The sequence below is a fragment of the Sturnira hondurensis genome, unplaced genomic scaffold (genome assembly GCF_014824575.4).
Source record: "Sturnira hondurensis isolate 20B ecotype Veracruz unplaced genomic scaffold, ASM1482457v3 Scaffold0001120, whole genome shotgun sequence".
In the NCBI taxonomy this organism is placed as follows: Eukaryota; Metazoa; Chordata; class Mammalia; order Chiroptera; family Phyllostomidae; genus Sturnira; species Sturnira hondurensis.
The window spans coordinates 3785764-3799361 of NW_028073751.1; the positions used below are offsets into that span (position 1 = coordinate 3785764).

Here is a 13598-nt window from a genome sequence, read left to right on the forward strand (position 1 = left end):
CCACGCTCAATCCACTGAGCTACACCGGTCAGGGCACTCTAGCTCCTCTTTTAAATCATTTAATTTGATAAGATACTTCTATGATAAGTATTCCTTGGTCTCCGTGTTCCTCCTAATAGTCTAATTGTTCCCTGGATTGTGCAGGCATAACCACAAAACAAAATCGAGTCTATTGTTCATGCCATTTTGTAAGTCACGTATCTTAGAGACATGATTGTTTATTTTACCACCAGCAATGCTAACCCATTTTTACTTTTGTATAGTTTGTTGGGACAATTAAATAGTGTACTTCTTGGCTTCACAAATTACACTGCTCATCAGAGATAAATTACACTACTAAAGAATAAAAGTTGGTTATAGGAAGTTTACATTTCCTGGGAGAGTAATTCTTAACTAAACGTTGGTGTGCATGAAAATCACTTAAGGAGGAAAATCTGAAGTGCAGATTTCCATTAGCACCACCAGAGAATTCGATTCAAGATCACGAGGGGAGAGGGGAGAGAATTACAGGGGAAAAGAGGAAGGACTCACATGAACAAGTATAAAGGACCCATGGACAATAACTAAGGTGGGGGGCGGAGATGGGAGGGAAGTGGGGAGCACTGCAGGGGGCAGGGCTGGGAATGCAAGAAAGAAAACTGTACTTGAACAAGAGTTAAATAAAAATTTAAAAATAAAAAATAAAAAATAAAAAACAAAACAGGAAATTTAAAAAAAAGATCACGAGAGGAGCCCAGAATTGGGTTTGGGGGAAAAAAAAACCAAACTCCCAGGTAATCCTTTATTTAAGTAGTTCCCACACTGCAGTGTGAGAAACACAGACTGGACCGAAAAGCCTTTATAATATGCTCATGTTTTGGAAATGGTATTGACCTGCAAACATCTCATGAAGTTATTGATTTGAACGCGTGGTGGCACTGCNGCGGGGGGCAGGGCTGGGAATGCAAGAAAGAAAACTGTACTTGAACAAGAGTTAAATAAAAATTTAAAAATAAAAAATAAAAAACAAAACAGGAAATTTAAAAAAAAGATCACGAGAGGAGCCCAGAATTGGGTTTGGGGGGAAAAAAAACCAAACTCCCAGGTAATCCTTTATTTAAGTAGTTCCCACACTGCAGTGTGAGAAACACAGACTGGACCGAAAAGCCTTTATAATATGCTCATGTTTTGGAAATGGTATTGACCTGCAAACATCTCATGAAGTTATTGATTTGAACGCGTGGTGGCACTGCAGGCTAAGAGAGTAAATCCAAGCTCTGCGGATTCGGTGGACGCCATTTCACTGAGAAACCCAAGGTGGGAAAAATGCGTTTAAGCTAAAGCCAAAACAAATCTGTTTGTGAAGGCAGTCACTGCAAGACGAGTTTTTAAAAAAGAATTAGAAAGCCTTTAGCAAAAAAAATATTTCAGAGGGTCGACGGTGGACCTGGTGATTGGGAATTAAAAAGGATTTTTCCTCTGGGATCAGACATAACAGTACAGATGGCGCAAACAAACGCACATTGCAACAAAAGGCAAGTGACAATTTTCATTCTGTTAATGGTTTTGTGGGAGGTGGGTTCAGAATTGACTCAGTATTCTGTTTTGGAGGAGACAGAAATTGGCACATTTGTGGCTAATTTGACTAAGGACCTGGGACTCAAGACCGGGGAGCTGGCCACTCGGGGAGCCCGGGTTGTTTTCAGGGGGAACAGACAGCGTTTGCAGCTTGACCCACAGACACAGGATTTGCTGGTAAATGAAAAGCTGGACCGGGAGGAGCTGTGCGGCTCCACTGAGCCGTGTCTGCTACCGTTCCAGGTGTTGCTGGAAAATCCCTTGCAGTTTTTCCAGGCGGTCTTGCGAGTCAGAGACATAAATGACCACTCTCCGGAGTTCCCCGCTAGAGAAATGCTACTACAAATATCAGAAATTACTCCGCCAGGAAAGATATTCCCTTTGAAAATGGCGCAGGATTTAGACGTGGGTAGCAACAGCCTTCAGAGCTATGTAATCAGCTCCAATTCTCACTTTCACGTGGTCACCCGCAATCGCAGCGACGGCCGAAAGTTCCCAGAGCTGGTCCTGGACAAAGCGCTGGACCGCGAGGGGCAGGCGGAGTTCAGGCTGACCCTCACCGCGCTGGACGGTGGGTCTCCGCCCCGGTCGGGAACCGCAGAGATGCGGATCCGGGTCTTGGACGTTAATGACAACTCCCCCGAGTTTGCTAAGGAGCTCTATGAGGCGCAAGTCCCTGAAAACCACTCCCTGGGCTCGCCGGTTATCACCGTCTCAGCGAGAGATTCAGATGCAGGATCCTTCGGAGAAGTATCTTACGCTCTGTTTCAAGCCGATGATGTTAATCAACCCTTTGAAATAAACGCAATCACAGGGGAAATTCGACTGAGAAAGATGTTGGATTTTGAGAAATTTACATCTTATCACGTGGATGTTGAAGCCATAGATGGTGGGGGACGATCAGGAAAATGCTCTATAATTATCAAGGTTCTGGACGTGAATGATAACGCCCCTGAACTGACCATGTCGTCCCTCATCAGCCCCATCCCTGAAAACCAGCCAGAGATAATAGTGGCAGTTTTCAGTGTATCGGATGCAGATTCTGGACAAAACCAGCAGGTTATTTGTTCTATAGATGACAACATCCCCTTTCTTTTAAGACCATCAGTAGAGAATTTCTACACTTTGGTAACAGAAGGAGCGTTGGACAGAGAGCGACAGGCCGAGTACAACATCACCATCACTGTCACGGACTTGGGGACGCCCAGACTGAAAACCCAGCATAACATAACCGTGTTTGTTTCTGACGTCAACGACAACGCCCCGGCCTTCACCCAAACCTCCTACACCCTCTTCATCCAAGAGAACAACAGCCCCGCCCTGCACATGGGCAGCGTCAGCGCCACAGACAGAGACGCGGGCTCCAACGCCCAGGTCACCTACTCCCTGCTGCAGCCCCAGGACCCCAGCCTGCCCCTGGACTCGCTGGTGTCCATCAACGCCGACAACGGGCACCTGTTCGCCCTCAGGGCCCTGGATTTCGAGGCCCTGCAGGCCTTCGAGTTCCTGGTGGGCGCCACAGACCGCGGGGCCCCGGCGCTGAGCAGCCAGGCGCGGGTGCGCGTGCAGGTGCTGGACGCCAACGACAACGCGCCCTTCGTGCTGTACCCGCTGCAGAACGGCTCTGCGCCCTGCACCGAGCTGGTGCCCAGGGCGGCCGAGCCCGGCTACCTGGTGAGCAAGGTGGTGGCTGTGGACGGCGACTCGGGCCAGAACGCCTGGCTGTCCTACCAGCTGCTCAAGGCCACAGAGCCCGGGCTGTTCAGCGTGTGGGCGCACAACGGCGAGGTGCGCACGGCGCGGCTGCTGAGCGAGCGCGACGCGGCCAAGCACAGGCTGCTGCTGCTGGTGAAGGACAATGGCGAGCCGCCGCTGTCGGCCAGCGTCACGCTGCACGTGCTGCTGGTGGACGGCTTCTCGCAGCCCTACCTGCCGCTGCTGCCCGAAGCGGCGGCCGCCGCGGCCCAGACCGACCCGCTCACGGTCTACCTGGTCATCGCGCTGGCGTCGGTGTCGTCGCTCTTCCTGTTCTCGGTGCTGGCGTTCGTGGGGGTGCGGCTGTGCAGGAGGGGCAGGGCGGGCTTGGAGGGTGGCTGCCCGGTGCCCGAGGGCCACTTTCCGGGCCACTTGGTGGACGTCAGCGGTACTGGGACCCTGTCCCAGAGTTACCAGTATGAGGTGTGTCTGAAGGGAGGTTCAGGAACCAGCGAGTTCAAGTTCCTGAAGCCGATTCTTCCCAGCTTCCCTCCTCGAGGAACTTGGGAGGGAATTGAAGGAAAACCCTACCTTTCGGAATAGCTTCCTATTCAGTTAAGTATTGTTTTATTCTACTAAACCCTACTTAATACATATGGAAATCTCTTTTAACTTTACATGACATGTTATTGGTGATCTCTTTCTTGATAAATTTACTACTGTCCCTTAGGGTGATATTAAAAGAAATTCAAATATTGAATATGCACAATATTTTCTCTATATTATGTTTAGTAGCTTTTAAATTATTAATTCAATTATATTTGATAATCTGAATAAAAAGTAAAATTTAATTCGAATAATTGAAAAATTTTGAAATTCAGTGATCTATCTCTTTTTACAAAAATTATATTCCAAATTCTTAAGTACAACTGCTTTTCTAACTACTGGTGACTGCCGTAATTACTACTCCTGTGTACGAAAAAGCTTTAACTGTGAGCGTTTCATATTATTTAACCTGCCAATGCAGGCGTACACTGCTCATTCGGGGGTAACTCCTACAATGCGGTAAAATACAGACAAATGCTAACGATGGCTGGATGCTAAGATAGCCATTCATATTTATGTGTATTTCAGTAACTATGATCGTCAACACATGTTTTCTGTGAATATAGACTTCAAAAACTGTAAACACATTAAATTGTAGTTGGTAAGCTTCATGTAAGAATACGATGGTTTTTAAAAAAACATTGGCCCAATCATAAATGCTTAATAGACATTTGATAAATGTTATTAACATTCCTATAGTGAATTAAAAAACAATTTTCAAGCAATGCAGAAATGTTAGTATTCTCTTTACACTCTAGTACCCTTGTTAAAAGTAACATTATTAAATATCATTCTTTGACTTTTCCTCTAGATTGGAAACACCTTCCAGTAACTAAAACTCTGTTACAGAATGTAAAATGCTTAAGAGTACATTTTCCCCTCCTTATCTTTGTCCAACGATTTGAAGGTTCAAAAGTATTGTTTGGTAAAATTCAAATTATATTTGGCAGACGCCTATTCCTAGCCTCTTAGCTTTTATTGATAGGCATGTGATGCCTGCCGAGACCTAAGTGAGTTATTAGTGCCAGGTTATTGGGTATATAAGGTCATATTTTCCCTCCTAGTGCTGTGTATACATTATTTATCTTTATTAACCATAAAATTATTTACTTTTACAATTTAACTATATTTGGTGTTGTTCATGTTGGTTATAGTTGTAGTCTTTTATGGAAAAAAATTCCTCTTTTCAATTTCCCATCCATATTAGTCACTTTATCCTAGAGTGAAAAGTGGGTGAATATTGTATTTTTATTCTTAATTAAAAAGGAAGTGAGCTTAACTGAGTTATATTTGGCTGTGTTTTGTACCCAAATAGGTGAACTGCTATGTCTCTTCTGTCATGGATGATGACTGGTTGGTTTGAAGCAGGTGGGGAACACCTGCGGTTTCGTATTCCCATGCTTTCCCCCTCTCCTTGGAATAGCACCCTTCCTTGGGCATTACTGCTCCTTCTGACACTCTCACCCCACCTCACATGGCTTTAGATGATGCAGTGGTGGTTTCCAATAACCTCATCTCTGTTGCCTCAGAAGAGGTACACTTGGACAGGCCCTTATCCAAAGCTGACAGGTCAAAGCCCTTCCCTGCAGAGTATACATTTGACCCTAGTGACTTTAGTGCCTTCCTCATTGCCTGAATTCTGAGCTTTCACTGACTTCTAATAAAACAAGCGGCCATTTCCTCTCAACTTTACTGGGCCATACACACAATGAATTTATGAAGAAAAAATTCTCAAAAGCTATGCAGCCCAGAAACTGCCAAAACATCGCATTTTTTTCAGGTGTTATGGACACATTTTAATTTGGGAGTAAAAACTGGATTTAAAAACTTAACACTTGTAACACAATAGAACAAATTAATATTTTTGTAATAGAATGCTTCTCAAGAGCAGGAATTTTTGCGTTTACCATTTTATCTCCAGAAACTACAAAATTTTCTGCAGAGAAATACTTATTGAATGACTCAATGAATTTTTCTCCAGCCAAATTGTGTATACTGAACGTGTTCCTTTATGAAGAAGATGAGTGTAGACAAATAGGAATCGCTGTGCTCTCACAGCTATTGTCAGCTACCTGAACAAGACGCATAACAGGTGAGGGGGGAAGGAGTTTATAACATTGTCTGACCCAAAAAGGCAATTCAATGCGTTTTAGCTTGGAAGTGAAAACTACCTGAAGTTGTAAAACAGAACACTTGGTGGCGCTGCAGGATAAGAGAGTAAAAGCTGTCTCCGACAGTCAGATTCCGAGACTACAGAAAGCAGAGCAGTCCCCCACAGCTAGCAAAGGAAACATTTTCCACCACTGGGGATAATACGGTTCAAAGAGGCAGCCATCGCCACCCCCGTGCCAGTTGATGTTAAGAAAAAACTCAAGATTATCGACCTAAGATAGCAGAGTTCGCTACAAAGCAATTATTTTGTGATTTAGTACTGGATCTTTTGGACCCGGAGGAAGGATGCAGATGCCACTACACAAAGCGCCCCGGAAAAGGCAAGTGACCGCCATTATTATTCTATTACTATCGTGGGAGGCGGGTGGTGCGACCATTAAATACTCTGTTCTAGAAGAGAGGGACAGCGGCTCTCTTGTGGCCAACCTAGCAAAGGATCTGGGGCTGGGCTTAGGAGAGCTGGCTGCGCGTGGTGCCCGGATTCTTTCCAAAGGGAACAAACAGCATTTGCAGCTCGAGCAGAAGAGTGGGAATTTGCTCCTAAAAGAAAAATTGGACCGGGAAGAGCTGTGTGGTGACACGGATCCATGTGTACTGCATTTCCAGGTGTTACTGAGAAACCCACTGCAGTTTATCCAAGGTGAGCTACAGCTCCGAGATGTAAATGACCATGCCCCAGAATTCTTGGAACAGGAAATCCTCCTGAAGATCCCGGAAAGCAGTCATCCAGGGACTGCATTTCCTTTGAAAATAGCTCAGGATTTGGACGTGGGCAGCAACACAGTTCAGAGCTACACAATTAGCACCAACGCCCATTTCCACCTTACCATTCGCAATCACAGCGATGGCAGAAAACACCCTGAGTTGGTGCTGGACAAAGCGCTGGACCGTGAGGAGCAGCCGGAGCTCAGGTTAACCCTCACAGCGCTGGATGGTGGGTCGCCACCCAGGACTGGGACTTCCCACGTCCACATTGTAGTCCTGGACATAAATGACAATGCCCCTGAATTTGATCAGCTGCGCTATGAGGTTCAGGTTTCAGAGAACAGCCCCATAGGCTCTCTTGTCATCACTGTCTTTGCTAGAGATTTAGATGCTGGGACCCACGGAGAGATCTCCTACTCGTTTTTCCAATCCTCAAATCAAGGCAATCAGGTGTTTGAAATAAACTCATTCACAGGAGAAATTCGGTTAAAAAGAATGTTGGACTTTGAGGAAATTCAGTCTTACAGTATGGAAATTGAGGCCTCAGATGGAGGGGGACTTTCAGGAAAATGCACAGTAGCCATAGAGGTGATGGATGTAAATGACAACGCCCCAGAACTGATCACCTCGTTACTCACCAGTGAGATCCCAGAAAACACCCCTGATACTGTGGTAGCTATTTTTGAAATTTCAGATCCAGACTCGGGAGACAATGGCAAAATGGTGTGTTACATCCAAGACCATCTCCCCTTCGTTCTGAAACTTACCTTAGAAAATTTCTACACTTTGGTAACAGAAGGAGTGTTGGACAGAGAGCGACAGGCCGAGTACAACATCACCATCACCGTCACAGACCTGGGGACCCCTAGACTGAAAACCCAGCACAACATAACCGTGTTTGTTTCTGACGTCAATGACAACACCCCGGCCTTCACCCAAACCTCCTACACCCTCTTCGTCCAAGAGAACAACAGCCCCGCCCTGCACATGGGCAGCGTCAGCGCCACAGACAGAGACGCGGGCGCCAACGCCCAGGTCACCTACTCCCTGCTGCAGCCCCAGGACCCCAGCCTGCCCCTGGACTCGCTGGTGTCCATCAACGCCGACAACGGGCACCTGTTCGCCCTCAGGGCCCTGGATTTCGAGGCCCTGCAGGCCTTCGAGTTCCTGGTGGGCGCCACAGACCGCGGGGCCCCGGCGCTGAGCAGCCAGGCGCGGGTGCGCGTGCAGGTGCTGGACGCCAACGACAACGCGCCCTTCGTGCTGTACCCGCTGCAGAACGGCTCTGCGCCCTGCACCGAGCTGGTGCCCAGGGCGGCCGAGCCCGGCTACCTGGTGAGCAAGGTGGTGGCTGTGGACGGCGACTCGGGCCAGAACGCCTGGCTGTCCTACCAGCTGCTCAAGGCCACAGAGCCCGGGCTGTTCAGCGTGTGGGCGCACAACGGCGAGGTGCGCACGGCGCGGCTGCTGAGCGAGCGCGACGCGGCCAAGCACAGGCTGCTGCTGCTGGTGAAGGACAATGGCGAGCCGCCGCTGTCGGCCAGCGTCACGCTGCACGTGCTGCTGGTGGACGGCTTCTCGCAGCCCTACCTGCCGCTGCTGCCCGAAGCGGCGGCCGCCGCGGCCCAGACCGACCCGCTCACGGTCTACCTGGTCATCGCGCTGGCGTCGGTGTCGTCGCTCTTCCTGTTCTCGGTGCTGGCGTTCGTGGGGGTGCGGCTGTGCAGGAGGGGCAGGGCGGGCTTGGAGGGTGGCTGCTCTGTGCCCGAGGGCCACTTTCCGGGCCACCTGGTGGACGTCAGCGGTACTGGGACCCTGTCCCAAAGCTACCAGTATAAGGTATGTCTGACCGGAGGCTCCGGGTCAAATGAGTTCCAATTCTTGAATCCAGTTGTCCCCTACCTCCCTCCCCCAGGCAGTATTGAAGAAATGGAGGAAAGTGCCACCTTACGGAATAACTTTGTATTCAACTAGAAATCTCATCGCGATGCAGGGTGTCTTGTAACATATCTAATTTTTTCCAGATACAGAGTTTGGGAGCATCATGGACGAAAATCCCACCTTCAAAGATAGCCTGGATTTCCCTTTTAAATTTCAGGGGTATGGGCATGTGGACCCTTTCTCTGCGCTACCAGTTTGAGGTGTGTCTGAAAGGAGGCTTAGGGACCAGGGAGTTCAAGTTCCTCAAACCAAGGGTCCCAACTTTATGGGTGGAGAGGCTGGTAGGGTAATGAAGGAAAACTCTAAAAATTAATTTGAATTCAATTGGAAATTTCCTCTTAAAGAAAATTATTTCCTAACTTAAGAAGTTGGGATAAGTGACAATAATCACTAATGTACTATTTCCTAACCCCTTTTCATTCATAGAAAGACATTCATAATTATTGCCATATTGGTAGTTATGGCAATTAGTTGAAGTATGTCATATTCTGAGTCTCTAGGTGTTTTTATTGTTGTTTTGTGCCCTTGTATTTTGCATGTTCATACAGTAGCAGAGCAATCGTGTTTCTCCAGCTTGGAAGTAAGGTTTTTGGAAGTTTTCTGATTCCTGATATTTGAGCTTGTTCACTGATATTTTGTTATGATTCGGAGAGTTGTGCTTTGTGATTACCATAAGCATCAGTCTATTGTAAATTATGGCTTTCAGTTTTAAAAATAATTTTCATTCATGCAGAAATTTTGTTGCCTCGTAAATTACTGCCTTTCTGTAGTTGTTTTAAAAATAGTGTTGTGCCCTGGCTGGTGAGGCTCAATGGACTGAGTGCCCACCTGTGAACCAAAAGGTTGCCGGTCAGAGCAAATCAATTCCGGTCAGAGCAAATGCTTGGGTTGCAGGCCAGGTGCCTGGGTAGGAGCATGGGAGAGGCATACAATCAATGTATCTGTCACACATCAGTGTTTCTCTTTTTCTTTTTCTTTTTCTCTTCTCCTCTCTCTTAAAATAAATAAATAAAACCTTTAAAAAACAAAACAATGTTGTATTTCCTTGGGTGAACTAATATTTTAGCTGAATATATTATAAGTTGAGTATTTTCTTTCAAAATTGATGGCATTTAATTAGACCACCTGCTATAATTTTAAAGGATTTGATTTCTGTTAATAGAAAAATGTGGAAAAATATTGGTAGACTTACAATTTTTTCATAAGTGGTTTTGAGTATGTAAATGATGATTCTTATTCTATTAGTATATATTCAGATGGTTGAAACATATTCAATAAGAAAAAGAAAGCAAATTAACATCATTATTCTAGCACTTAGAAATAGTTATCATTAATATTAAGTCAACATTATTTTAAAAATATTTCTATGACTTCATATAAGAATACGTTAATAGATGGAAATAATGTTGTAAAATGAACCTATAATAAATGGTCAGCTTCATAATTAAAACTATCAGATTTTTCATAATATTTACTTGTCATGATATTTACCGGTCTATATTTTTAAATAATATCCTTATAAATACTTTTTTACAAATTTTAATTTTAGCTTTGATCCTTTTATTTATTTATTTTCTTAAGGGGCATTCACGTGAACACATAAACACACCTTGCACACTTCCTCTACCCATCCTCTCTCAAAATAGTATCATTAAAATTTTTGTTTTAATAGTTTACATAATTATGACTGTGTAAATATCACTTACACCTGAACCTCAATGATGTACTGAGATTTTGTTTCTTTCCTTACCTCAAGAAAATAATTCCTCATTTCACTTTACTTTTCTCCTTACATATTTTTAACATATCCTCATACTTTCTAGGTCTAAACTCTTCATTGTACTATTAAACTCATGAAGAAATCTCTCAATTCCATTATTTTCTTCTTGGAGTTGTTCTGAAGCTATTCAGGCTCCTGCTCAACTGTATGTGCTCTGCTCTGTAGATTAACTGTGTAGCTGGAAGTTCGGAATATGCTTTAGCCATTATTCTGGGGATTTCTTTTTGTCTTTCTCCTGAGTTTGATTTCACTTTATAAAATCAATTTTTATTTTGTTTGCTATGGAATTTTAAGTTAGAAATTATTTGCTGCTAGTATTTTGTTTTTCAAGGTTTTATTGATTTATTTTTACAGAGGGGAAGGAAGGAAGAGAGAAAGAGAAGGAGAGAAACATCAATGTGTGGTTGCCTACTGTGTACCCCCAAGTGGGGACCTGGCCTGCAATGTGCCCTGACTGGGAATTAAACCCACAACCCTTTGGTTCACAGGTTGGCACTCAGTCCACTGAGCCACACCAGCCGGGGCTGATTGCTGCTAGTATTTTGAAGGCATTTGTCGACTTGTCTCCCTGATGTTTATTTACTCTTCTCCCACTCTTTTTGTCTTTATAGGTCCATTTATTTTATATCTTTGCTTTCTATTGCTTAGATGACATTTCAGGAGGGAATTGAGATAAATTGGTGTGCTCACACTGGAATAAAATGCATTCTTTACTGTCATTTTATTTCTTCCCCAGACCTCAATCACATATTTTTTCATCCTTTTGTTTGCTGGATTTCATTAGTTACAGTGCTTTAAAGATGAATCTATAGAGGCTGTATTTCTTGAATTCGCACTTACTTGACCAATACAGTTTAGCTGGGTATAAAATTCTTCAGTCAACTTTCTTTTCTTTAGAGATTAGTTGACATTCTTCAGTCAACTAGTTGACATAAAATATTACATTAGTTCTTCCATCATAATTTTTCTATATTCTTCTATTAGTTGGCTAATTTTTTTCCTTAAGTAGTTTTTACAATAGGCACTCATGAGTGCTAATGACATATTTTATTAATTCTTTTCTGTTTGCTGCATTGTTATCTTTGTATTTAAGCAACATTTTGGCTAGGTATAAAATTATTGAGCCATAATGTTTTTCTTTCAGAACCTGGTAAATATTTCCATTGTGTTCTAGTATTGAATGTTGATGAGGGTAAGTCTGAAGCCTATTTTCCTATAACTCACCTATAGGTGACTTATTTTCTATCTTTGAACTTCATTATCTTTTTCAGGTTATGTCTTGATTTTGATAACTTTGTATCACTTTTTTCCCCTGGAATCCAGTATACCATTTCAATCTGTTCTATGCAAATATTTTCAAGTATGTCATTTATTATTTATATCTAGTAAGTATAGCTGATTTTTAACTCTGTCCAATACCTCCAATATGTGAAGTTTGTGTGGGTCAGTTTCCTCTTCATTGTTTCTGATCCTTATTTGTGCTGTGTTTGTTTCTTTGTGTGGTTTACATGTTTGATTACCCTTAAATTTTTATTTGTAGTGTGTCCTCAAAGCAAACGTTGTATGTTCCATCTTTCAAAAACAGATTTTCATTAGCCCTTACTGATTATCAGTAGGGGGTCAAAACAAACCAAGTTTATGGCTGGAGATTCCTTGCAACTCAATTTAGGAATAGTCAAAATACAAACACACACGAGGACCAATCAGTAGGTACAATTTCCCAGAAATGGTTTCTTTAATTTTTCTTCTGCCCTACTTAACACCGGGGATTTTTCTATATAATTCCCTGGAGTTAGAGGGAGGGGTCAGGCTTAGGTTTGTTGGTGTTATATTGTGGATACATTCCTGTAGGGTCCCTTAACATTAGAAGGGTCTTTCTATAATATGCCACCCTTTTGGTTGGCCCTGAGTTTTGATTTGTATTTCTTTAATCCCATAGAGCTTCAGATCAAAGCCCAAGGGAAAATATTTTCAAGTGCTCTGAGGGCATAATAAATTTTATTGTCCTGACACACTGTTTACCCTCTGTTACAGATTTTTATCAAAACTGGGCTATTTTCATTGTTTTCTATTATGTTTTTAGCTCTTGATCTTTTTAAAGTTATTTTTAAAAGTCTTGTACATTATTTTTTATTGGTGTCCACAAGGAGGTCATCTGATCATTTATACCATCAGTTACAGAAATGAGAAGCTCTACCTGATGTATTTTTAGTGAGGATTAAAGTGTGCTATTGTTTAAGTGATGTATTTGGCTATTTTTTCTTTTAATTCATTTAATCCAATGTTCCACCCATTGGGTACTCTGTCCAGAGAAACCAAGGATCTTCTTTCTCCACTAAACTATAATCTCCTTACAGAGAGGGCTTTTCTATTGCATCTAGAAAAAAATATGCATTAAAGTAAATACAGATGAATGAGTGTTGAATAAATTAGTGAATGAATTTAGTCTGTTATTTTATCATCTTTGCCTGACTACTAAGGCTCATGTGCAGGCATCTCATTGGTCAACCGTAATTTACATCCAGAATAGTAATTCAAAGGAGTCTGTAAAGGAATTTTTTAAAGTTTATAAAAGGAAATAGAAATACATGACAGACACTAAAGAGAAGAGGCAGGTGTGGCTCAGTAGATTAAGTGCCATCCTGTGAACCAAAGGGTTTCCTGTTCAATTCCCAGTCAGGGCACATGCCTGGGTTGCGGGCCAGGTCCCCAGTAGGGGGCACTTGAGAGGCAACCACACATTGATGTTTCTTCCCTTTTTCCCTCCCTTCCCTTCTCTAAAAATAATAAACAAATACACTATAGGTAAGTGTTATTGGTTCAAATGGTCTTGTCTCAGCAAATAAATTCATTACTTTATTGCTCTGGGGGCTAAGCTTTCAGTAAAAAATTCTTTTGGCTACAAAACACACACCAATGTGAAGAAATATGCTCCATATGAACCATATGGTCTATAATAACCAATTAAATCATAATTTATTTGACCCGCCCTGGCTGGTGTAGCTCAGTGGATTGAGCACAGGCCTGCGAACCAGATGATCGCAGTTCGATTCCCAGCCAGGGCACATGCCTGGGTTGCAGGCTGGTTCCTTGCAGGCTAACTACCAGCAGGGGACGCACGAAAGGCAACCATACATTGATG

General features: G+C 43.3%; 2 protein-coding genes across 2 annotated transcripts; both read left to right on the forward strand.

The window, feature by feature from the left end:
* The first annotated feature begins 1276 nt into the window (after positions 1 to 1276).
* On the forward strand, positions 1277 to 3932 carry PCDHB6 (protocadherin beta 6). The gene has a single exon (XM_037062335.1). The coding sequence runs from the start codon at positions 1483 to 1485 to the stop codon at positions 3853 to 3855; it is 2373 nt and encodes a 790-aa protein (XP_036918230.1). The 5' UTR covers positions 1277 to 1482; the 3' UTR covers positions 3856 to 3932.
* Positions 3933 to 5782: 1850 nt separating this feature from the next.
* LOC118998279 (protocadherin beta-17-like) lies at positions 5783 to 9718 on the forward strand. Its single transcript, XM_037062340.1, has one exon. The coding sequence runs from the start codon at positions 6316 to 6318 to the stop codon at positions 8707 to 8709; it is 2394 nt and encodes a 797-aa protein (XP_036918235.1). The 5' UTR covers positions 5783 to 6315; the 3' UTR covers positions 8710 to 9718.
* The last annotated feature ends 3880 nt before the right edge of the window (positions 9719 to 13598 follow it).

Coding starts and splice junctions, on each gene's coding strand:
- PCDHB6 (XM_037062335.1), top strand. CDS start 1,483: ATGGCGCAAACAAACGCACATTGCAACAAAAGGCAAGTGACAATTTTC.
- LOC118998279 (XM_037062340.1), top strand. CDS start 6,316: ATGCAGATGCCACTACACAAAGCGCCCCGGAAAAGGCAAGTGACCGCC.